The following is a 27,182-nucleotide window of genomic DNA, read 5'->3' as shown; positions in this document are numbered from 1 at the left end:
GAGGATCACATGGGACGTGTGAAGCAGCCAGAGGATGGCTGTCAGGCTATTGGGGGGGGGCATGTTTCCACCCAAGGACTGGCTGGAGATGACTACAGTGTGTTCATCATTCGCACATTGCAGAAGCAACAGGTGTTAGTGGGCAAGGAGAGGCAAGTGGTTTTTGCGTATTTGCAGTGTGGATCTTTATTTGGCAGGATGGCTGAAGTGATAAGTGTCAGCTGAAGCGAGTATAAGTAGCTCTAGAGCATCCCTTGCTCTATCGAGGTGTCCCCGATCAGCTGCTCATGTCTGAGAGGATGCTGCAGCTCCTCATCAGCTTCCACATCTTCCTTGTCTGAAGTTGCCTACTACTCCACTATACAGTCAGCGGGCAGGCCCCTCACCCTCTGCAGCACCAAGTTGTGTTGCCGCAGGAGACCAGCATTATCCAGGAGACCTTCACTGACCCTTTGAAGAGTGCTATCCAATTGATCCAGGTACCCAAATCTCACCTTGAGGATATCGATGGTCGGCACGAATTACGAGGGTGTGGTGGGAAAAAGTTGAAACGCCTGGGAATGCCTAAAAATGTAAACATTGTGGCTGCTCCCAGGGTAACGTACACAAATGTGTAAGACCTGCTGATTGTGGGTGTGGATGATTTGGATGTTGAGGGAATGAAATGCCTTCCTGCTAATGGAGGCCACTGGCTGACCCATGGGAGCCTAGAGGAAATCCAGCAATGGCCCCAAACCTTTTGACTCTTGGTCTCGTTGTTCACATTGGTTCAGAAACCTGACTGGCCCCCCTTCAAGGGGGCATTTGTCACTACCTTGATGCAGTGATGTGCAGCTGATTGGGAAATCAGCTGGGGGTGGGGGACCAGGAAAAACTAGGTGGAGATGGTGGCTTAGTGGCAATATCACTGGACTGGTGACCCAGAGGTCCAGGTTAATGCTTTGGAGACATGGGTTCAAATCCCACAATGGCAGCTGGTATAATTTAAAGTCAATAAATAATTCTGGAATACAAAGTTAGTCTCAGTAATGGTGACCATGAAACCATCATCAGTTGTCATAAAGACCCATTTGATTCACTAATAACCTGTAGGGAAGGAAATCTGCTATCCATACCCAGTCTGGGACCTGCACCAGTTCCAACGCAATGTGGTTGACTCTTAGCTGCGTTCTGAAATGGCCTAACAAGCCATTCAGTTCAAGGGCAATTAGGGATGGGCAACAAATGTACCCACATCCTACAAAAAAAATCTCAAGCAGGTCCCTGGAATGGACATGAGGCACAAAAATTCAGGGCCAGTGACCATGACAGCCACGAGAATCAGATGGCCAACCACACAGCCAGAACTCACCATCTCTGCCATCTTGGCCTCTCAGGATAGACACAGTCTTCGGCAACGCTGATCCGCCATCATCTGGTGGAGGCATAGGCTTCGCTTTGGACCCTGGCCACAGGATACCCTCATCTCCATCCTACTCGCAGTGCTCTCTGTGGCCACTTTTCCCCAGAACTTGCTGCTGTCCTGATCCATGTGACTCATCTACTCGTGCTCAGGTTCCCTTCCTTGCTGGAGGAAACTCATAAGGAATGAATCATCCCCAAGCAACCTGGGCACTGCTGATCTGACTGGGGCACCCTTCCAGTAGGTGCTGCAAAACTGCCCCATTCCTGTGAGCCCTCTGCCAGTTGGATGGTCTCAAGGGGGCCTCAATGCCAATGGCTACCTTACTCCTTTTTGAAAAATATAGCGAAAAGTCTAACTGCACATTTGCGGACTGGACAACACCAACAGCTGCCATCCTGTTGCTCGTTAAAAGCTGTCGAGGCTCCAGCCCTTAACTCCTTAACCATCTCAATTGCCTCGTAATTCATCATTTCAAAATCGCGAGCCCAAGCAGATTGCTGTATGTTGCTCATAACACTGGGTCCGAATCCGATGCCATCAATCGCATTTTACAGCATCCTCCCCCCCGCCTCCATCACCACCTGCACTGTAAAGTTACTCATAGGATCCTACAGTGCAGACGGAGGCCATTCGGCCCATCAAGTCTGAACCGACCACAATGCCACACAGGCCGTCTCCCCATAACTCCATGCATTTACCCCAGCTAGTCTCCCTGACACAAAGGGACAATTTAGCATGACCAATCCACCTAACCCGCACATCTTTGGACTGTGGGAGGAAACCTGGGTACCCGGAGGAAACCCACGCAGACACGGGGAGAATGTGCGAACTCCACACAGACAGTGACCCAAGCCGGGAATCGAACCCGGGTCCCTGACACTGTGAGGCAGCAGTGCTAACCACTGTGCCACCCCGTGTCTCACTTCCAGCCAGTGTGATAACCTTCCGTTAAAGTTCTATCGTCTGTTTTGTGGCCATCCTTGAATCCATCGTGCTACTTAATCAGTCAATTTAAGTTCAGCATAACTTTTCTTATCGAAATCCATGCTGGCAATGATTTTATTATATTCCCTGCCTCCAAATGTCTTAATAATTAAGTATTTAGTGAATACTTAATTCTTTTTGAAGAGTGGAGTGGTATTTGCTTTTTGCCATTCTTCTGGCACTATTCTTCTTTTGAGGTTGAATTTTAAATTGAGATGTTGGTAGCCCTGCTATTTGCTCTCATTTCTTTCCTGGGTCCTGAGTTCTTATCCTCCTTAAGTTTGCTTAGTTTAGTGAGTATCTCCAATATTTATATCTTAATTGACTTCTACTATTGCCTGAAGATGCCTCTTCAGTAAAAGGATGAGTGAAGCAAAGTATTCATTCAGGATCCATATCATTTCAATATTATCTCCTGTGACTGATATTGGACTTAATCGGAGGGACAACCGAGGATGGTGATGAGCTGGAGAATGTAATAAAGAGCATGTTGAGGAAATGAAGTAAGAAGTCTCACAACACCAGGTTAAAGTCCAACAGGTTTATTTGGTAGCTAAAGCCACGAGCTTTCGGAGCGCTGCTCCTTCATCAGGTAAGTGGGAGTTGTGTTCACAAAATGGGGCACACAAAGACACAAACTCAATTTACAAAATCATGATTGGAATGCGAGTCTTTACAGGTAATCAAGTCTTAAAGGTACAGACAATGTGATTGGAGAGAGGGTTAAGCACAAGTTAAAGAGATGTGTATTGTCTCCAGACAGGACAGTTAGTGAGATTTTGCAAGCCCAGGCAAGTCATGGGGGTTACAGATAGTGTGACATGAACTCTGCGTTGTCGTGTGTCGTGAACGCTTGGAGAACGCTTACCCGAAGATCAGAGGCCGAATGCCCGTGACCGCTGAAGTGTTCCCCAACAGGCAGAGAACACTCTTGCCTGGTGATTGTCGAGCGGTGTTCATTCATCCGTTGTCATGGGGGATGCTGGTGAAGAGTGCCGAGACATCCATTGTGACGAGGAGTGCTTCTGGTTCACCTGCTCCATGTGTGCTGAGTTTCTGTAGAAGTCCGTAGTGTCGCGACAAAAGCTAGGGGTTCTTTGTACAATGGGTTTCAGGATGCCCTCGTCATAGCTGGAGAGGTTCTCGCACAGGGTCCCATTGCCCGTTACGATGGGACGGTCGGGTGTGTTTGCCTTGTGTATCTTCGGGAGGCAGCAGAGATCTCCAACGCGGGGAGTACGTGGGATGAGAGCACGGAGGGTGCTCTGAAGGTCCGGATCAAAGGTCTAGATCAGTCTGTTGAGTTGACGGGTGTGTTCTTTGGTCGGATCTGTGGGTAACTGTCTGTAGTGTTCCTCGTTGTTCAGTTGTCGGTACACTTCTTTGCAGTAATCCGTTCTGTTCAGTATGATAATGGCCCCTCCTTTGACTGCTGGTTTGATGACAATGTTGCAGTTGGTCTTGAGAGCGCGGATGGTGTGGCGTTGTGCTTGGGTGATGTTCGGGGCTGTCTTGTGAGTGCAGCTGATGAATCTGGTGTTGACATACCTCCTGACGGCTTGGGCATACATGTCAAGTCGAGGGCAGCGGCCTTCCGGAGGAGTCCAATTCGACTCTTTCCTCTTTGGTTGCAGCACTGCGGATCTCTCTGTCGGCTGTTCCGGTTCATTGGCTGTCTCATTGTGTTCGCTGTTGGCCTCTTGGGGTTTGTGGAAGAACTCCCACAGCCTCATTCGCCTGATGAATTCCTCTGTGTCTGTTGTGAGACTGATGGGGTCTATTTTGGTGGTGGAGCAGAAATTGAGCCCTCGGCTGAGAACTTCGATTTCATCTGGTTCAAGTTGACAATGGACTTCCCTGCAGTGGTTCTGTTTTCTACTGTGGTACTGGGGGAGGCTTGGTTGGTTGCTGCTGGTGGTGATGCTGAGTTTCTCAAGTTTCCTGTTCTTGGTGTGCATGTAGATGGCGTAGTTCCTTTGTCTCGTCTGCTTGGCAGAATTTCACAGTTGGTCTGCGTCCTGAGCACAAGTTGAGAATATGGACTCTATCTTGGTTTCCAGGATGCGGCATTTGTAGCAGGAGCACTCCTCGTCACAATGGATGTCTCAGCACTCTACACCAGCATCCCCCACAACGATGGCATTGCTGCAACTGCCTCAGTACTCAACGCCGACAACTGCCAGTCTCCAGATGCAATTTACAACTCATCCGCTTCATCCTGGACCACAATGTCTTCACCTTCAACAACCAGTTCTTCATCCAGACACACAGAACAGTCATGGGGACCAAATTCGCACCTCAATATGCCAACATTTTCGTGCACAGGATCGAATAAGACCTCTTCACCGCACAGGACCTTCAACCGATGCTATACACTAGATACATCAATGACATTTTCTTCCTTTGGACTCATGGTGAACAATCACTGAAACAACTATATAATGACATCAACAAGTTCCATCCCACCATCAGACTCACCATGGACTACTTTCCGGAATTGGTTGCATTCTTGGACACACGCACCTCCATCAAGGACGGTCACCTCAGCACTTCACTGTACTGCAAGCCCACGGATAACTTCACGATGCTCCACTTCTCCAGCTTCCACCCTAAACACGTTAAAGAAGCCATCCCCTACGGACAAGCCCTCCGTATACACAGAATCTGCTCAGATGAGGAGGATCGCAACAGACACCTCCAGATGCTGAAAGATGCCCTCATAAGAACAGGATATGGCGCTTGACTCATCGATCGATGGTTCTGACACGCCACAGCGAAAAACCGCACCGACCTCCTCAGAAGACAAACACGGGACACGGTGGACAGACTACCCTTCGTCGTCCAGTACTTCCCCGAAGCAGAGAAGTTACGACATCTTCTCCGGAGCCTTCAACATGTCATTGATGAAGACAAACATCTCGCCAAGGCCATCCCCACACCCCCACTTCTTGCCTTCAAACAACCGCACAACCTCAAACAGACCATTGTCAGCAGCAAACTACCCAGCCTTCAGAAGAACAGTGACCACAACACCACACGACCCTGCCACAGCAACCTCTGCAAGACGTGCCGGATCATCGACACGGATGCCATCATCTCACGTGAGAGCACCATCCACCAGGTACACGGTACATACTCTTGCAACTCGGCCAACGTTGTCTACCTGATACGCTGCAGGCAAGGATATCCCGAGGCATGGTACATTGGGGAGACCATGCAGACGCTACGACAACGGATGAATGAACACCGCTCGACAATCACCAGGCAAGCAGCGGTCACAGGCATTCGGCCTCTAATCTTCGGGTAAGTGTTCTCCAAGGCGGCCTTCACGACACACGACAACGCAGAGTTGCTGAGCAGAGACTGATAGCCAAGTTCCGCACACATGAGGACGGTCTCCACTGGGATCTTGGATTCGTGTCACACTATCTGTAACCCCCATGACTTGCCTGGGCTTGCAAAATCTCACTAACTGTCCTGTCTGGAGACAGTACACATCTCTTTAACCTGTACTTAACCCTCTCTCCAATCACATTGTCTGTACCTTTAAGACTTGATTACCTGTAAAGACTCGCATTCCAATCATGATTTTGTAAATTGAGTTTGTGTCTTTATATGCCCCATTTTGTGAACACAACTCCCACTTACCTGATGAAGGAGCAGCGCTCCAAAAGCTAGTGGCTTTTGCTACCAAATAAACCTGCTGGACTTTAACCTGGTGTTGTGAGACTTCTTACTGTGTTTACCCCAGTCCAATGCCGGCATCTCCACATCATGAGAAAATGAAGGACAGGGATCAGCTTGCAGTCAGAGACAAGTTGTTTCAGGATAAGGGAAACATTACTCAAGAAGAAGATACTGAGGAAAAGTTAGAGCAAATTAGAGAAACAAGGCAGCAAACTGCAGAAAGATAAAAGCAAGTAGAAAATTCAATGGAGCAATTATAAACAGTTACTTTCATTGTAAAAATCTATAATTTGTCTAATAGAGTTAGAAATCCAAATATTGAAGAGTAAATGAGAACTGAGGAAAAAGAAAGTGTGTTGGCAAATGGCTTTACTTTTGGAAATTGAATGAAAGATGCTGCTCTCTGAATTATTACTGAGCTTTGGGAGAGGCAGAGGGTCAGCTAACACAATTAGGGAGACATATGAATGGTTAAGCAAATCGATGCTGGCCAAATGGAAATGGATTGTGGACTAAATTAGGTTAATACAGAAGAGGTGGGTTGTGTCTAAGTGAGTACTGTCATAGCAATAGGTTTACAATGGAGTTAGGAAATATGCTGCATTGAAATAAGATGAAAAGTGGTAATGCCTAATACTGTAAAAGAAATGGAGAAAGCAAATCGAAGCAAAGAAATCAAACATAAATGGATTAAAGATTCAAAGAAAAATGTAGGCACAATTAACTACCCAAAGTACTTAATTTAAGGATATAGCAATAGGAAATTGTGTTGCAGAAATTACAGTTTATTGTAACAGCAAAATACTGGAGCTGCTGGAAATCTGAAACAAGAACAGAACATTCTGGAAAGGCTCAGCAGGTCAAGCAGCATCTGTGGACAGCAATACGGTTAACGAATCAATGCGGGAGGGGGGGGGAATTGCTGGGTGACTTACTGTGCTCAGTAAAACTGGGAAATGAAATAAAGTGAATTGATCCCAAGAGAAACCACACAACAGAATTACAGTATGATCCGCAATGAGGAATCAATGTTATGGTAATAATAGACAACTTTAAAATCAAACTAGTGCAAATTGGAAATACATAAATGGAATTATAGCAACAAAATCAAATTTGCAAACAATTGTTTTGACACAATAGGTCAAGGATCACAATAAACATAACTATCATCTTAATTTGGTTTGCGCCAGTGGTTAGAATGGCATCTATAATATAGTAGTGGGGAAAAAGATGATGATTAAATGTTATCTAGCTATCAGCATCAGTGAGTTCAAGGCTGTGTTGCCACTTACGCAGAGAGAAAGGGTTATCAAGGACACCCAAATGTGATCACATTTTAAAACTTTGATTGAATTTACTGAAAACTCACTGGCTTAGTGCAAAGTGTGCATTGCAGTAGACAAATGCAAGATTGGTGACAGGAATTATTTCTTAACAAAATATCCAACACACAAAAACAGACTCTTGGAAAGAGTAATACAGACAAGCTTATGGAAACAGTAGACTTTACATTAACAAACTTTGATGGCTTTCCCTCATTTTGGGCTTATTGTACATTTTCAATTTTGGGCCTCAATGGTTATGTAGGTTTGTCCTACCACATAGATATGTATCACAAAGAGATAGCGCAACAAATGTTTTAAGTGAAAAGAAAGCTTTCATTTCCTACCTTTTTCTGGAGGACATTGATCTTTCTCTCTTTCACTTCCAGCATATCTTTCATATCACGTATCTCTCCTGCTAGTGTCCCCTTTTCTTCTGTAAGATCTTGAAGCTGTTTCGTCTTTTTGTTAAGGAAGCTTTCTTTTTCCTCAAGTCGCAACCTCAGTGCATCTACCTGAGGAAGAAAACAGATACATAGAACCCAGTCTGAAAATACTTGTGGTTTTTACAAACAAATTTACTGCTCTGGCAAAATCAAAAAAAAAGATGCCCACCACTCTCATTATACTAAGAATTTTATCCTGTATTCAAAACTAATTTCAATATCTTCATATGGAATGACCATATTGCATTAGACTTTAGCTATGGAGATATTACCACATGGAAGCAGACTGCTTGGTCCAACCATTAGTGTTTATCTTCCAGATGAGCGCGAGTCCAAATTCCAGGTGTTTGGTAGATCCACTATACTTAAAAAGTGAAATGTCCCCTACTTTACCACCTAACTTGGGGTTCTGCGTCCCTCTGTGGGGAAACATTTCTCCTATTTTCTGCACTAAATCGCTTCCATTCAATCATATCTCTATGTCCCTTCATCCTGGACCAAGGCAGCAATGGTGTAAATGACACCATTCAAGTTAAAGGCACAGATCTATCATCTGAGTCTGTCAATTTGCTTCAATTTTTTGCATGTCTCCTTTAGCATCACAATCTGTGCACATCAACTAATGTGAACGAAGTTCAACCACTGTTCTTAATTTACAAAAAGAACTAAGTATGGCCGTTAAGAAAGATTACCCACAGAGTCCATGCGATCCTATTTCTATGTCACGCATACACTTACTTTGACTTTTGAGATTACAAAACAGTCAACGTATGACCAATGAAAACATTCTTTTATAGATTTTCATCCTTTACTGTGTCTGCAAGCCACAACATCTTCACCCTTTGCAATATTATGAAGTCTACCATATTTCACAACTTTTCCACAAAAAATAAAACCAATTAAAAGTAAAGTTTATTAGTCACAAGTAGGCTTATATTCACACTGTAATGAAGTTACTGTGAAAATCCCCTAGTCACCACACTCCGGCGCTTGTTTGGGTACACTGAGGGAGAATTTAGCATGGCTAATTCACCTAACCTGCACATCTTTGGACTGTGGGAGGAAACTGGAGCACCTGGAGGAAACCCACGCAGACACAGGGAGAATGTGCAAACTCCACACAGACAGTGACCCAAGCCAGGAATTGAACCCGGGTCCCTGGTGCTGTGAGGCAGCAGTGCTCACCACTGTGCCACCGTACCGCCCTAATTGTTCACTAGAGCTACCCAATAAAGAAAAATCAATTTAGCTTTTTTTACTCAAGCATGGAACCAGAGGAAAAGTACTTCCACCTTTCAGAATGAGTGCAAAATATACAAGAAACTTTCTCAACTGTGAATTCTGTAAATGAAGAATGAAACTGAGGTAAAGAACACATTCGACTTCCAGATCACGGCTTAAGCCAACTTTTTCCAAAGTTTTAGTTGCTACATGGAGCTCATGTTTGCATTTCACTGCTGTGGTTAGCGTTGGAACTCACCCAATACCCACCAACTACTGTGAAACCCTTGATATCCATGCAACCAGTGTTTGCTTTTCTTATAAGTTTCATTTATGGTGTGAAATAGAAACTTTCACTTTGAAAGGTGGTCTTAAATATAAAGTGCAGTAGCAAGTTGAATGCAATTTCTGCACACAAAATATTGACGTGACCAACAAAACATAACTTTAAAATCCAACGGTGACGGGGAACAATTTTAAGTTTAGATTCATTTTGGGGAATTTTTTCAGCATATTTGTTTAAATAATAAGCATTGCGGAAAACTGATCACTGAAACTAGCAGCTAAATTAACAGAACTCAGCATCACAGAGATATGTTCAATAGACCAATGTGCATTTCAGAGAATGATTTAATTTGGTTTGTTACCCTAACATTTCAGAAGCAAACCTCCAACGACGTTAGCTCACCTGCTATTGCACCAGATGTCTTTATTGAACCTTACATTAAAATAATGCCTTTAGGTTGGATGTGTTGAAACTCATCAAAGAAAGTTGCAGTCAGAGTTTCTTGATTATGGCAAGAAGGAATAGTGAAAGTTATAAAATAGTAATTAGGACAAATACGGGTTCAGTATTATATTACATGCACATCTACCAATAATTTAATGGGAGATCTTGTGGACAGTGGGTAGTGCCCCATCTCTGAGCAGTTTCAGTTCGAGCTAAAGGACTCAAGGAATTGATGGCCAAGGAAGGTGCACTCAAAGTTGCCAAACAGGTTGATAATCAGGCTGTAAATCTTTTCAATACACCCATGCCATAAGACTGGGAGAATCAGCCATGTTTGATGCAGAGTGGCATTCAGCCTCAAGCAACGCCCTTGTGTCTGCTTCCATAGCAGGCAAAACAGCAATGAAAGCAGACACAGGGGCATGCTTTGTCTGCCTCATATACCATTAAGCATGAGAAGAGAAATAAACATGAACGCAACAAGGAAAATTCATCTCACCCTTGAATATTCCAAAGGCAAGGGGTGAGTCGAGCATGTGTGTCGGGGGTGTGCGACTTACCCAAGCAAAGGTAAGAGAGCAAGGAGGGGGGAGGACAAAGAGAGGGGGGTGGGATGGGAATGGAGCAAAGATAGAATGAGGACAGGGAGAGGAGAGAGTGGATAGGGGAGAGCAAGAGAGCCGGTGTGGGGGGGGGGTGGGGGGAAGAAAGATGTGAGAAGAGGGGGGGATGACAAGAGAGGAAGGGGGGGCAACAAGAGGGAGGGAGCAAACAACAAGGAGGGGGAATCGATGAGGGGGAGAATCGCTGAGGGGGAGAATCGATAAGAGATCGAGGGAGGAATCGACAAGAGGGGAAGGGGGAGAAATCCACGAGGGGGGCTGATAAGAGAGAGAGATGGGGGGGTGCCAGAGGGATGGGGGACCAGAGAGGGGGGCGCAAGGACACCAAGTGCAGGGAATGGGGGGGAACCGAGAGAGGCAGAGCAAAAGGAAGCGAGATGGAGTGGGGGGAGAGAGATAACATTGAACAAGAGAGCAAGCAAGCATGATTCAGGTACAAAACTCCAGACTTATCATACATAAGAACCAGTAGTGTTCTGATCCAAGATGGCTTCATTTAAGACACTAGCCATATCTGTGCTGAACTGGGAGTCTACAGTATTGGGATGTTTGGAGGATACCAGAATCAAGCACAAGGCCCAAGAAATCTCAGCTTGTATACAAATCTTCAAAATCAGCACTCCGAGCAAGTGGTTAATCTTCAGTTTGTAATAAGTATCTGGCTTGAGTTTTTGAGGTGCAAGTTAAATGGGTGTAGAAGGAAATTGGAGTTAAGAAGTTTGGTTTAGAGAATAACAGTGTTGATTTTACTTTATAAAAAGTACAATCATTATATAAGGTAGAAAGTAATTATTAATATTCCTGTTTACTTTTTGTTTACATTTAAGCCATTAAACTTATGACTTCATTTTTTAATTAAATTCCCGGTTTTCAGATTTCCAAAAATGAAATTGTTCCTCGCCTCGACTGAGATAATAACATATTGATGTGTTTAAGAGCAATCCAGATGAGAACGACGGACAAAAAAAATAGGTATTCTGATAGACCAAGATGAAAAGCTGAAGGACATTCATGTAGGGCATAAATGCCACCTAAATAGTTGGGTTAAAAGACCCTTTTTTGCTTTAAACTCAGTATGAGGCTGACAACTTGATCTAAAAATAATTTCACCATTTGGTATCTCTAGTGAATAAGAAACATGAACATAAATAATAAGGTATGATTCCACTCCAAACGCCAAACAGTTGACATTTTCAGGTGCCAGTCATCCAATTAACTTATCTCTTGTCTTGCATGGCATTCACCATTGCTTGTCGTGCATCTGACAGTCACCTCCAATTCATGACTCCGACAAGACTATACTGGGTTATTTCTGGTAGGTTTATGCTTAAAGCAATTAGTTTGAGGAAACAGGGTCACTATAATTCATGCTGTGCAGCCCCACCAGATTATACTAATGTACATTGATACATAAATCCTTTATGAGCTTTTTGATTATCTTGGAAGTGTATATCCCTTTTGATGCCTGTCTAGTAAAGTGCAGTGACCTGGTACAAACTTTATGACATTACTCATTTGGTGTCGCTAGCTCTGGTTTGGTCCAATTGTGTAGGAGAGATTTCAACTGGCAAGGACAATTGAGGCTTAAATGCAAACAGTACGTGATTTTAGGACTTTTGAGAGCCCATATTTTTTTCTCAATATATGAGTAATAGGTTCCAGCGAAAGCATTTTATTTTCAGATGAGCGTATTGAGAGGAGACTGAAATAATAATCACACTAACTGTGGCCTTCCTATTCATTGACAACTAGTTTCGAACATGAAGTTAAGGTCCAGAAATTACAAAACGATGAAAAGACAGTCTCTTTCTGGAATATTTTTTCTGCTTTGTATTGCAGTTTGTTTGAGTACTCTGTATTACTTGCACATTGATTTTCAAAGTGGCTTTTGTAATGTTTGCCCTAATCTATTTTTAATATGATGTTGAAATAAAAAGTGGCATTCATCATATTACAGATTCACACCTGAATAGGAATCTTTGTTTCAATGTTTCAATCAACACCATATCATTTTAAGGGTCATGAAGTAGTCCCCTGCTATTAGCTACTGTACCTTGAATACTTGGCAGTCCTTTGAGGAACATTTAGGATTAACATTTAAATGCTGACTGTGGCAGGTGGTTAGAACAATGATTTTATTAAAACAACGGATACTCCATTGACAATTTAAAGCTGAAGTTATCTTATTCCCCCAAAATTTAAGAACTGAATCTGGCATCCGTTACTGAAGCTTTACCACGGCACCAGACTCGGTGACACAAAAACAACTGGCTGAGACCCACAGGCAACAAGTGACAGTAATAACATGCTGGCATCTCTGGACTAAGTCTTAAATATCCACTCAGGGGAGGTACATTGAAGCTGCCAAGCTCAGACTCAAGTTGCTCCAATACATGCACAGTGACATCCATCTAATACTAATCTCTTTTCTTCCATTCATTCTCTTCAGTAAGTTCATTTACAAACTACAGTAATTCAATACTGCCCTACACAACAGTAAAATCCATGAAAAGGGTCATGACTTTAGATGCATAAATGCAGGACAAGTTTGTTCCAAAACATTCAATTTTACCATTTAAGATTGCTTAACCAACAGTGGCAACAACAGTGTCACCCTAAGGTTCCTGTTGAGCACTTAAAACAGATACCATCCAAATTATGCTGGAACTTACTTCGATAAAGTATAAAGAATTACATACTGAAGTGTTGATTGTTTTTGGAAAAGGTTCCAGTGAACAGTTTGTTGGTAGACATTTGCTAAAATGTTCACTATAATGTCTTTTCAAACTCAATGAAATAGATACAGTTCCATGATTGAAGAATTTAGGTGGGATTGATACACACGTCCACTTTTCTCCACACTCTGAAAAACATTCAACACTGCACATCCAGGCTACATCACAATCTTTTTTCTTATTCATTCAAGGGTTTCACTGGGTAGGCCAGCATTCATTACCCCATCCATAATTGTCCCTTGAGAAGGTAGTGGTGAGCTGCCTTCCTGAACCACTGCAGTCTATGTGGTGTAGGTGCACCCACAGTGGTGTTAGGGAGGGAATTCCAAGATTTTGACCATGTGACAGTGAAGGAATGGGGATACATTTCCAAGTCATGATGGTGAGTGGCCTGGAGGGTAACTCTAGGTGGTGGTGTTTCCATGTACCTATTGCCCTTGCTCTTCTAGATGGCAGTGGCCATGGGTTTGGAAGGTGCTGTCTAAGGAGCCTTGGTGAGTTTGTGTAGTGCATCTTGTAGACAGTACATACTGCTGCTACTACGTGTCGGTGGTGGAGGGATTGAATGTTTGTGGAAGGGGTACCTATCAAGCAGACTCATTGGAATTCAGAAGAATGAGGGGAGATCTTATAGAAACAGATAAGATTATGAAGGGAATAGATAAGATAGAAGCAGGGAAGTTGCTTCCACTGGCAGGTGAAACTAGAACTAGGGGGCATGGCCTCAAAATAAGGGGGAGCAGATTTAGGACCGAGTTGAGGAGAAATTTCTTCACACAAAGGGTTGTGAAGCTGTGGAATTCCCTGCCCACTGAAGCAATTGAGGCTATCTCATTAAATGTTTTTAAAGCAAGGATAGATACATTTTTGAACAGTAAAGGAATTAAGGGCTATGGTGAGCAGGTAGATAAATGGAGCTGAGTCCACGCAAAGATCAGCCATGATCTTATTGAATGGTGGAGCAGGCTCGGGGGGCCAGATGGCCTACTCCTGCTCTTAGTTCTTATGTTCTGATGTTCAATTTTCTTAAGTGATGCTGCACTCATCCATTTATTCCAAAGGTTATTATTGTTATCAAAAGAAAACAGAAAATGCCGGAAAATCTCAGCAGCTCTGACAGCATCTGTGGGGAGAGAATAGAGCCAACGTTTAGAGTCTAGATGACCCTTTGTCAGAGCTCAATTATTATTTGTTATGATCTTGGTGGAGGTCAGAAACTTTAGCAGGAAATTGAAATTTCCAGTTATTCACTGAAAGAAATATGCCACAATGTTCATGTTTCCATCAAAAAACCTTTACTGAACAAAGCAAACACTACTAATTTAAAATTAAGTTTTGTAAACACTTACATGTTACACCTGACAATCACAACAGCACACTCTTTGTTTCACTTTTCTTTCCATCCAGTTGTTCCTCGAGGGCTCCTTCAATTCTCTTGGGGCCAAATCAAGGTGTGCCTCAGGAATTCACTATTATGCTCCTGAATGTTCCCACTATTCTCCAAGGCATGGGATTTCTTGGGGTCTTTCCATTAACATCTAACTAAGTGACCCTCCAACTCCTCTCCAACACCTCACAACTGGGGACACTCCAGGTCAAGCACAGGCCTCACTGCATTCTTATTTAGTGATTCCAAATCAGAAAACAACCTTGGTCTGTGCAAATATTTTTCACTTGTACTGTAACCAACAATAACAAATCAGCATGGTAACAAGCTGTATCAAGTAGATTCTTGTACAGGATATTTTCCAAAATGTTGGATGAATTGTTACACTGAGAAAATGTTCTTTAATCTGCAATGGACTAAAATTCATTAAAGAAACAAACATTCCCTGTTCCATTAATAAAACCTGCTGAATGTTAACCAAACGTTATCAATTACAAATGAATTTAGACTTAGAAAGTTTGAATATTGCTGATGTGAGACATGTTGCCAAAGCTTGTTGAGCTACACTCATCAGGACAAGTGCAAGAATGCCAAATTTCAAACAACAACAATTTATATTACATTAAAAGGCTCTTGATTGGTTGGCAAGTTGAGGCATTGCCACAAAGAAAGCAACAGGGAACAGTTGCTTCTGGGTAATTCAAAAAATAGTGGCCAGCTTGAGCATGTTCCTTCTGTTTGTAGAGAACAGGTCCTTTTGTATGAAATGTGCTGCTTTTAATAAATCTGAATGAATTATGTTAACTGGTCATCTTAAACTGGTTGTTTGCACAGCTATATGCGCACTCAGGATTGTTCAACAACTACTGCCTAATCGCAGAATCATATTTGAGTGTGTGCATTTTGTTTTGGGTATTGCAAATGTGATCTGGTTGAGCATGGTCTTTATTCTGACTATTAGGATCAACTGAAGGAATGTGCTGTTTGATTCAGTCAATCACGTGGATGGTTTATGTACCTGGTGTCGCACCAGTATTGAAATTCATACACAATGTTGCTCAATTCTGTGACAGGCAGAACAGCAATTTTGCTCAGCTGAGCTGGTACCATGGCTCATTTACGCTCATTAGAAGCGACATACATTCATACACAGAGAACCGTTCTCTGCAACAGGAATACGTTCCCCCCCTTGCCCCTTTTATTAATTACACCCCAGCCAATCAGAATCAACTTGTCAACCAATCAGCAATCTTTTCTCCCATAGTATAAACTGTTTAATCATTGGAAATTTGATGTGCATTTTTCAAATTGAGCGCATTTTGTCAAATTGCCTCTTTTCAGTAATATTCAGGTTCTGTACTACCAAGCGAAAGTTAAGTTTCTTGAGGATCCAAGTGGTCCAAATCAATCCTAAGGTGCTCTGGAAGTAAAACTGGCATTTTAAATGATATCTCAAACATGTCACATTACTTTTAACTGTAGTGACTATTATCTGGGTAAATGTGGCAGCCATTTTGCACACAAATTATTCCAATAGCATAATTAATATGCTTCCTCAAATCAACACCATCAAAAAGAAATGCTACCGACCAAAACTGTTCATCTTTCTGAACCACCAGAACAGCCAGATGGGGCCTCAGTTCAATGTCACATCGAAAAGATGCACAATGCAACACTCCAACACCGCACTGCAGCATCAGCCAAAATCAAGCATACAAGTCCAGGAATAAGGTACAAACTGCCTATTCATCTGAATCCAAAGAGTGCTTTTAACTTGATAACATTATTTGGAAAAAGTTTGGTTTGTATTGAAAAATTATGTAGAACCAATGTAAATGTTAAACAGTATATAACACTCGGTAGGAATAATTTAAGTGTTCATCAGAATATTTCCAATAGCTACAAATTGTTACAAGTCCAGCTGTGGCATTGGATTTGATTGCTCTTCATGTAGATAAAATCTAATCTAAAAACCTTAATGTTATGGGATAAAACCAAGAAAAAAAATCATTTGATATAGCATATCCAGAGAATTGGGCAATAAAAAAACAGAGTGAAACTGAGTGGAAAGATGCAAATCCCTGCCTTCTATCACTTTAAACAAGGATTCACCTGCAGGAAGAAGCATTGAATGAACATTTCTGGGTAGTATTTGCACCTAACAGATAGTTATGAAAAGTTCTGGGGGAACTCAGAAGTAGAAAGCCCACCAGTCAACGAAGCAGCAGACATGCTACTCCAGCAGGCTTGATGAAAGATGAAAACAAATTATATTTACAAAAATACATTTGTTAAATAAATCCTCAAAAACATTATCACCTTACCTTTCCTACAGCAAAAATTAACTCTGATGTACTAATATAACTTTCATCACCTCAACAACTCAACTGTACAATGCATTAGAGCTTTGATGTGCTGTGGCAGAATTAAAGAACATGCATTCATACCCCCAATTTCACAGACAGATGTTTCCAGGGCAGTCAGTGGAACAAAGGGAGGGAGGGAAAAAACCAAAGAGGCATAACCAAGTCTAATCTTGTAAATGTATGAATGTATGAGTAGACTGTCAGAGACTTGGTGATAGATTATCTGCCCAACCTTGACTGAGGTGAGAGTCATAAGTGGCATAAACTGAAGGCGGAGAACAAAATATACATAAATTAATATATTCTACATTGCCAAAAATAAATTATGTAGTTATGATTTTGCATCCTTTCATCTTGCGAACTGAATTTCGCTGTATACTGCCAAACTGATACTCTGTCAAATTCTCTGCTAACACTATGCAGAGCAGTCATCTGGTGTTTAGATCTCAATGATAGACTATATATACTGTATACATGAATTGCAAACATGAGATATTACACATTTGTCCACTGGCGACACACCAGTATATGCGACCTCTTAAATTTCTTTTAAACTTGATCCTAATTTACCAACTTTGTTCATTTCAGCTGCAGATTACATCCTCACCTCTTCTGCGTCCTTTTACTTACAGAATATACTAAATCAAGTTGATTTCCCTTCATAATTGTCTACCTTTAATTTAACTCTTGTAAGGACAGGTTATCCCAAAAAAAATAGTCAGATAGGAATTCACCGATGCATCATAAGTCCATGATGAATGACCATTCAAAACACAGAAGCTTGGTCACGGAAGTCTGAATTTTCCAAAAGGGATATTTTAATCAACACAACTCAACTGAAGAGTGATTGAATGTGAGCATTTTAAATTTAAATTTATAATTTGTGTCAGATCACAAATAAGTTCAGATCGAGAACCAAGAAAAGGTGATGTTCATTTATGCGCAGGAAAATAAGTTAATGTAGTTTTATTTATCACCAGTTCACAAGATATGGGTGTTGCTGGCAAGGCATGTACATGTTGCCCATCCCTAATTAAGAAGTTGGTGGTGAGTTGCCTTCTTGAACTGCTACAGTCCATGTTATGTAGGTACAGCCACAGCGGGAAAGAGTTCTAGGATTTTGGCACAGTGGCAGGGAAGGAACAGCAATATATTTCCAAATCAAGATTGTGCGCAACTCTAGGAACTTGCAGGAGGTGGTGTTCCCGTGTGTCTGCTGTCCTTGTCATTCTAAGTGGTAGAGGCCATGGATTCCGATGGTGTCAAGTTTTTTGTGTGTTGTCAAAGCTGCACAAATTCAGGTAAGTGGGCATTTCACTTCTGACTTGTGCTGGTAACCCAAGTCTCTGACTTGCTCTTGTAACCACAGTATTTATATGGCTAGTCCAGTTCAGTTCCTGGTCTGTGGCGATCCCAGAATGATCATGCCATTGAACATCAAGAGCATCTGGTTAGACTCTCTCTTGTTGGTGTGGTCATGGTTAGGCACTAATTTGCAGGTATAGTCAACTTAATTACATGGGCTGTCACTATTACATTAACCAACTCTGAAGTATTTAAGCCTATAGAATTCAGAATTCCTGGCCAAAATATCGACTTTCTCTGGAGACTCAGATTTGAGAGCATTCCAGAGTTCTGCACATGACCTTCAAAATTACCCTCAGCGCATTTCCCTTTAAAAGGAATACACCAAGTACACAAGCAAATGAAAATTTATGCATGGTCTCGTCGTACCAATAAGGGTGGCCATCTTTAACCAGACAGTTATGGGTTCGAGTGAAGAGGCTGCCTACTATTCAGTCAGCTTACAACCACTGCAAACACATTTTATCACATGGCCTTCCATACGAATGGCTCGATGACTCGACAGATGATCACAGCAGAGTAGGAAGGCGACTACGCAATGGCAATCCTAATGCAGCTAATACGTCTTTTTCAACCACTTGCAAAGCACATCTGCAGACGCACCACTCGTCTTTTCTGAAGTCAGAGAAATGGCAACATTTGTGCAGCAAACTAAAGATACTTCAGAATAAAGCCATAATTAACAAAAAGATGAAGTTACAAATTTGTGAAGCACTTCAAAATCTCAAAATAATTATATTATTTCAATTAAGTATTGTAAAAATTGGTAGAGCAGCCAAAAGAAACTCATGAAACTGGGGATTGAATTTGGTTTTAAAAACCATAGATAATTCTAAGTTAAATTATGGTAGCATAGGGTGTGATCATAATTTGATGACTGGTTCAGATCCCACCATAGCAATTGAGGAACTTAAACTGACTGAACCAAATAAAATCCAAAATAAATAAATCTGTATTTGTGACCATGAAGCTACTGGAACATCATAAAATTCCATCTGGTTGACTAATTAATGTCCTTTGGGGAACAAAACAGCCATCCGTACCCAGCTTGGCTTGCGCCTCCAAACTCTCGGCAATGCGGCTAACTCTGAAATGGCCTGCAAAATCTCAAAGAAGGGTCTCACAGACGCCTTTGCATGTATAATTAGGGATGGGTAACAAATGCTGGTATTCCCAGAGGCATTCATGTTCCAGGATCCTTTTTAAAAATGACTTCAAGCATCTATAATCCATCTCAATCTTTTGTCTCATGTTTCATCTAGTGCTCTTCCTGACTTTGAGTAATTCCTCCAACCGCTAAGTGCATTTTCTTACACATCACCCCACCTTTTCACAATCGTAACTGTTAATATCAAAGCTCATCACACGGCCTCCCAGTTTGTTTTTTCCAACCAGAGGTGGCAGCACAATGGCAAAGGTAGCCACTGGGAGTTCTCAACACTGACTCTAGACGACAAGCCAATCAAAGGGAAGGAAGCAGCCTACTCAATGCCACACACTGCCCCCCTCAACTGATGAATCAGTCCACACCCATGCTGAACACTGAAGAGAGTTAAGAACAGAGAGCATCTTCCCTTGATATTCAACATCATTATCACTGAATCTTCCACCGTCGACATCCTGTGGGGAGGGAAAGGGGGAGGTGAGGAAGAGGAGGTCACCATTGACTTGAAATTTAACTGGACCAGTCACACAAATACTGTGACTACAAGACCATGTCAGGGACTTGAAATTCTGCAGCGAGTAGCTCAGCTCCTGACCACATTTCATGAATAATATGCTCTTTCGAAGTCGGTGCAGACCCGATGGGCTGAATGGCCTCCTTCTGCACTGTAGGGATTCTATGGTTGGTTCCAAAAATGTGGTTCTCACCACCTTCTTAAAGGCAATTAAAAATCCTGACTCGACCAGACATGCCCGCATCCCATGATTAATGAAAAATGTTACAGAAAAACAAATTCCTCGAGTAGGCCCCAGAAAAGGAATGCTGAAAAATGGTATTCTGCAGCACTGAAATGATTAAAATATTTTGTTATCTTTTTCGTGAAATTATGTTTCATAACAGCCTCGACTGAGAAATGCTGTAGCCGCAATCTCCATGAACATCAATGCGGCCTCAAGTCTAAAAGACTACAAACTGACATTTCTTTCCAATTTCATTAACACTCCCTGAACATTTCACCTTGCTGAATGCAAAAAATCTTTGTAATCAACACTCGAGTACATGAGACATATTTAATTCGCAGAGTACAAAAGTGTCAAATAGCATAATTTCTATTAAAATAGGCGGCAAGCTTTCATGATTGTTGGGCCCGATTTTAACTCTGATTAAATGGGTTTTTGAATCCAGTGTGGGAGTTAACGGCATCATGATTCTAACCATTATAGCTCAACTCCAGAAAACTTACTTTTTGCGTCCAATCGATGTAGTTATGTAATATTTTCCATCTGATGATAAAATAATGTTTTGGAGGCATTTATCATTATTTAGGCTGAAAAGCAGAGTAAACAAACCTTGCTCCGAGTATACAGAGATTAGTTGCTTTTAATCATCTGTCAATCTGAAAAATACTCTGCTCCTTATACCTTCAATACTACTTTAAAAATTTTAAACAAAATTTTGCTTTAATGGAACTAACAGGAACAGTTTAGCATATGTTAGTTTAACAGAAGTCTGCAGATGCCTTAAATGTTTACAGTTGTTTTGTCAGTTAATGTAACCTATTTAGAAACAAGAGATAAAGAATGTTTTACAGTTCAATATGGTTTTAATTCCACCAGCAATACTAGCTGTGCTCATCAGTTGAGCAAAAACCAAGCTGTGAAACAAAACATTCAATTACATAACTAAATGAGGTTTTTACGGTTTACAGTAAAGGTCAATACTAATAACTTTCAGGTGTAACCAGCCTGGTTGCATTGAAATTACTATCTACTTTCAGCCAGTTAAGCTGAAATCTTCCCTAAGCAGCAAGTCAATGGGAATGAGGACTCCAAGTAATCAACTTTCTTTGTTAATGATTTTGACACCGCCATCAAGTCTGCCCGACTGCTTGATGAGCAAAATTCTACAGATTATTTTTATTCACAGCTTTCCCTGGTTACATTCATGCCATCAAAGGCTGTGTACTGTGCAGTAAAGAGTGGAAAGCCTATTCAAACAAGACTAAGCCACAAGGAAACATCTGATTCCTGTAAAAATAGCACCAAATTAAGTTCAAGAAATCTGGCTTCCACATTTATTTATCTGTTATAATGTGGAGAATGAATAGATAGTTATACCCCAGCAGTAACTAGCTGGGGGGTTTGGTTACACTGTGTCACCGTTTTAAAAATGAGGCCAGCCATAATTAAATTGACCGTCAGTTTTGAGACAGAGTTGAGACAAGAACACGGAGCTCTGTACACACGTAGTCAAGTTCAAACAATCACTGGAAATGCCACTACAGTGGAGGCCAATGTTAGAAGGGAAATGCCAAAATAGTGAATACTTTGATGGCTAGAAATGGAATGGCCAACATGGTTCAGATTCTAAAGTTTAAACATCTGGCTTCTCAGCAACTGCAGTTATACTAAATAAGACGCAAGAGCAACTTTTTCAGAAGGAATGTGAAACAGAAGGAGGAGGAGGGCCATTTGGTCCCTTGACCCTGCTCTGCCTTTTAATAAGTTTATGGCTGATCTAAGATGTGGCTTTAACTTCACCCGAATAGAGAATTCTGAAGATCAACGAGAAGGAGAGAGTCCTTATTTTTAAACTGTATCCTTTAGTAGTAGACTCCCCCACAAAAGGAAATATCCTCTCACCTTATCAAACCCCTCAGAATGTTGCAGATTTCAATAAGACCACCTGTCAGTCTTCTAAACTGCAATGAGTGTAGGCCCAACCTGCTCAACCTTTCCTCAAAAGACAATTCCTTCATCCCAAGAATCAGCCCAGTGAGCCTTCTCTGAACTGCCTCTAATGCAAGTAGATTCCTCCTTAAGTAGGCTAAAATTGTGCACAATACTCTAGGTGGGGCCTCACCAATGTCCTGCAAAGTTGTAGCAAGACTTCTTTGCTTTTATTATCCATGCCCCTTGCAGTAAAGGATAACAATCCATTTGCCCTCTTAATTACTTGTTGTACCTGCATGCTTACTTTGTGATTTAGCTGAGACGACACGCAGATCCACTGTACTACAGAATTCTGCAGTCTCTCTATTTAAATAATATTCTGCTTTTCCATTCTTCCCAGCAAATTGGACAACCCTCCATATTCTCACATTAAACAACATCTGCCATATTTTTGGCTGCATACAACTTATTGATATTCTTTTACTGATTCAGTGTACTCCTCGCACGTTGTTGTCCTACCTATCTTTGCATTATCTGCAAATTTGGCGACATTACACTCAGTCCCTTCATCCAAGTCATTAATATGTTAGGATTCTTGACCAGACCCCTTCCCCCCCCACCAAATCTTTGGTAAGAATCAGCTAGGGGCCAATAACGTTGATGAAGTTTGAGGTTCAAGACACTAGCTTAGCAAAGGAGGTCACATTCCACGAATTTTAAACAAAACGTGTCTTTACTATACAAGGAAAGAAATGTAAAACAAATCACGGCATCCGTCTTGTACTCTAACATTCAGGATTGATATGAGGTACATACGAATCAATAGGCAAACTGTGGCCGAACATAACACACTACCCAATAAATGACAGATGCAACCAAAACAGATTCCACAGATTTCTAAATAACCCACCCAGATGTCAGTAAACTGAGTCAACCAATCTTACTGAAACTCTTGTCTCTCTCGCAAGGGATTCCCGGTCTTCACCCTCGGAGATTGTGCATTGGAATTCTGTCCAAAAATTACTCCAACTCAGATGGTTGCCACAATTATCCACTTCACAGGGTGTCAATCTAGTCTCCCCCGATTCCATTTTCCTGGTTTCCTGCGTCTACATGCACCAACTCACAAGCACAATTTCAGCTCTTCGACCATGCCAAGAAGAATACCACTGCTCCAAAAGGGTACCTCTGCCCCAACAGTTCATAGCACAGAATCACCAACCTTCGGCAACCCGCTAGGATCTCCAGAGCTTTTCGCGAGTTCTCTCCAATTCCTAAACTCTGATGGAATCAACAAAATCCCACCTTTTGGGTTTCAATTTCGCCTTCAGAAATTCCATTCCTCTGGATTCCCGAGCATGCACTCAAACGCAAGCACAACTTCAGCCAAACCAAGCAGAATGCTACTGTTCCAAAGGAATACCTATGCCCCAGCAGCCCACGGCAAGGAATCACTAACCTTTGGCTGTCTTAATCACTTAAAGTCTGCTCCCCACAGCCGATTTCCTGTTTGGAGTCTGTCTCTTTGCTCCTCTCTTACTCATTAACTCAACTAAGACTGGTTTCTGTTCGCTGCCATCTCTGTCCCCAGCCTGGGACTTCCTTTTGGAACCTCGCCCTGGCCCCATGTGGGACACTAGCTTTTCATATCTGCTCCAGGTTACCTGACCTATTTTCCCCTTTCTTTATGCCCAGGTACGTTGGGCCCAAAGAACCTAAGGGGAGAGATCTACGGAATTGTACATGTGCAGCCTGCTCCTGGTTGGCATAATATGGGAAATCTGAGGTTTTCAAGACTTGGGAGATCCTGACCTTTGTGCTTAACGTTAAGCCAAGTTCGAGTTTCAATACACCTTTTCCTTGGAAGAAGGAAAGCTTCCCGACAGTTAAGGTTTCTTTACAATGGCTTTACACTTTCTTCACAAATACTCATCATAAACTCCTCACAAGTAACTTATTACATGTTGTACAGATGCCCCTTGCATTTGGTTTCACAACTGCATGCATCATATTTCAAAGTTATAATGATTTAGCCAAAAGAAAAGCCAGAACATGAAACAAGTAGAATTAGCAGGATTTAAACATCATAGAGTTATCCTGACTCTGAATCTGCCTTTTCTCTTACACCCTTTCTTTTAGCTCCGAATGGAACATCAATAATTACATCGGTTTAGGCCATAATCTTTCCATCGTTCTTAGCAATACCTTGACCAGCTTGCATCTTTATTTTGTAACAAAGTTTTCAATTTTACTGGGGTACCTGCAAACCCATATTCTGGTGGTCTTTCCCTCTTTGTATATGGATGCATTAAATTCACATTATATGCCACAAATGACTTTTGCATGGATTTCCAAATTAAACATGGGGTTCCTCACAGTCCTCATCACTCCTTCCAACTTTTATATCTTTACCTCCACCATTTTAAGTAGATGTTCACTTTTCAGTTCCAGTTTCTGAAGTTCAAATTTTCTTTTGGTTTCCGCTGCTTTTAATTGCAGTTCAAACTTTCATTTCCTTTTCATGTTCTAGCTGTATTAGTTATTTTGCTCTTTGTTTCATTGTAATTGCCTCTCTCTGTCTTCTGCCTCGCCCTCTGGTTCCCTTGCCATTGTCTCTAATTCACGTTGCAATTGTAATTGAATACTAGCCATTTCCAATGATTCCAACTTGTGTATCTGGCAATTTTAAATGCTGAGCTATCACTGCAATTATCTCTGTCTTCCTTGCCCCTTCAGATAATATCAACGGTGTCATAATTCAGGTCAGAAATTCCAAACTCTTTTATGAAGTCCGCCTGGATCGCAAGTTTTGCAATTTGAATTTGGCTAAAGTAAGCATGAGATGTTTCACTTCAGGTATGATTCAAGTGACCCACTAGGGAACTTTTATCAAACAAAGTTTATTTCAGATTACAGTTAACATATAGCAGTAACTTTTACCAATTACAAACAAGAAAAAAAACAACCATGATATTAGATAAACATCATTTACACCATTGAAGCAGCAATAAAAGGACTTCTAAGCAGGCAGCTCAGGGCCAGCTTATAACTGCAGAGAGTATGATTAAAAATACATTTCTTAAAGGCACACTAGCATCACAACTGCAACTTGTTTACCAATTCCAAATGCTCTGCATAAGCCACGTTTTGCAAACCACCCGGAGTGATTTCTTCCATACCCTGGAAACTTCTGGCCACTGAAAGAGCTATTATTCCACAAGGCACTCCGTATTTAAACTAACCAAATGCAACACCTGAAAAGAAAACACAAATACTCACCACTCACTGTCTTTGAAACCAACAATCCTAAACCAAACAAGGAACTATAGATTTTAATCCTTCAAGAGCCCCCAATTGTTAGGAACCAGATCAGAAACTCCAAAATATATAATATGAAGTTAACCTCGACCCCAACATTTTTTGATTTTGACATTAGTGCAAACATAAGGTGTTTTGCTCCAGGTGTGATTCTATTAACCTACTAGGAAGTTTTTATTTAAAAAAACGTTATTTAACACCACAATTAAAATCTCACAAAAATAATTTATATAACCTTTATCATATGAAATAGCTAGTAAAATCTCCAATTTAAACAATATCTCCATAGACATAAATCTTTCAGAATTAATTAGCACCAAGGCTAGGTTACCAGTCTTTAACCTCTCTCGTCAGAGATACAGAAGGACACCAGTCTTCTGACGCCCACACAGCAGCCTCCAGAGAAAGATCTATATTCAAACAGTAGAACTTCAGAGAAAGATATTTATTTCTTGGCAGATCCCAATCGCCAAGTCACCAGAGAGAGAAAAAAAGAGATCGAAAGCTCCTTCTCTCTAAAAGAGCCCAAACAGCAACATCTTATTTCTCTGTGTAAGCCTCGTCCCGCTCAATCACATGATTGTCCCTGTCAATCAACCTAATAAAGCCCCATTCTGAAAAACCCCAGGGGAAAATACTAAAATAATAGAACTGCATTAGTCCAGATTAAAACAAACAATTTAGCATTTAGGATCAATTATCCTCCTGCAGTATAGGCTGCCGATTATAGACAAAGCAGCACTGGATGGATAGAACAGACTGCTAAAATAAAATCCTGCACAAAAAACATGACACAAAATATATTTCTTAAATGCATGGTACCGTCGCACCTCCCCCCTAAAAATAAAGAACCATCAATATGCAAAGATAGCTTCATTTTTCCAAACATCGAGTACACATTTTATTAAATCCAAACATGCAAACATAACAGTAGTATAGTCCATTTCAGTCCTTTTCTTCCACCATTGAACATTCTTTTTTCTTTTATCAAAGTTGAGATAAAGCATCGGCCATCATGCTCTCTCTTCCCTCTTTTCTCAACACCACTATTGTTCAGCTGTTTCCTCTTTCCTTTACAGAAACCCTCTTCAGTTCTTGAACCTCACTTGATTCCAAGTCCGAGCTCAATTTCCTTGTTACAATTGTAAATTATTTCTCGTCGTGTCCTCAGAGAGCTAGGCAAGGTCAGGAGGATAAAACTTTACATTGGATGCAAACTGGCACAAACCACTTCACATGTGATTTCCAATTTCCTTTGCTGAGTCTAACTAGTTCTTTTAATTTTTGGAGTCTTGAAAGTAATCTTTTTTCCAAAAGGTTGAGCTGCTTACAGACTTTATCAAAGAGAACTTGTCCCTTTGCATGTCTTCTCAACTTCACATCTGTATATTCAGGTCCATCCAGAAAGGTCACTTTCTCTGTCCCCTTTCTTTGTTAACTGGCCATAGCTCCTGTGTCAGTCATCCAACTCATTTGTTTGCTCTGGATCTTCACCATCACTTTCTGCACACCCTTTGGCAGACACGCAACAGATCACCTTCATTGGTGTCAGAGCCCATTGCAACCATGGTTCCAAAGATCACAGTGGCAGTTATGCTGCTGCCAAAACCATCAAAATTTACTCGAACCCCAGCTCTGAACAGCACTGTTTCACTGGGTAGCCACATCTGTGCAAGCTGTACAGATCCATTATTTATCCTACCAGTTCATTTCAAATGATGGTACAGTTTCAGCATACAGCCTAATTTCACACTGT

General features: G+C 41.5%; 1 protein-coding gene across 1 annotated transcript in view; it reads right to left on the bottom strand.

Moving 5' to 3' along the window:
* LOC144491587 (ERC protein 2) overlaps positions 1–27,182 on the bottom strand; it is a 764,742-nt gene that overhangs the window by 494,324 nt on the left and 243,236 nt on the right. Inside the window, exon 9 of the mRNA XM_078209614.1 lies at positions 7,746–7,913. Coding sequence (XP_078065740.1) covers positions 7,746–7,913 — 168 coding nt within the window. The remainder of the gene's footprint in view (positions 1–7,745; positions 7,914–27,182) is intronic.

Source organism: Mustelus asterias, chromosome 3, assembly GCF_964213995.1.
Source record: "Mustelus asterias chromosome 3, sMusAst1.hap1.1, whole genome shotgun sequence".
Taxonomy (NCBI): domain Eukaryota; kingdom Metazoa; phylum Chordata; class Chondrichthyes; order Carcharhiniformes; family Triakidae; genus Mustelus; species Mustelus asterias.
The sequence above is the reverse complement of the archived record's forward strand: the minus strand, read 5'-3'. Positions and strand labels throughout refer to the sequence as shown.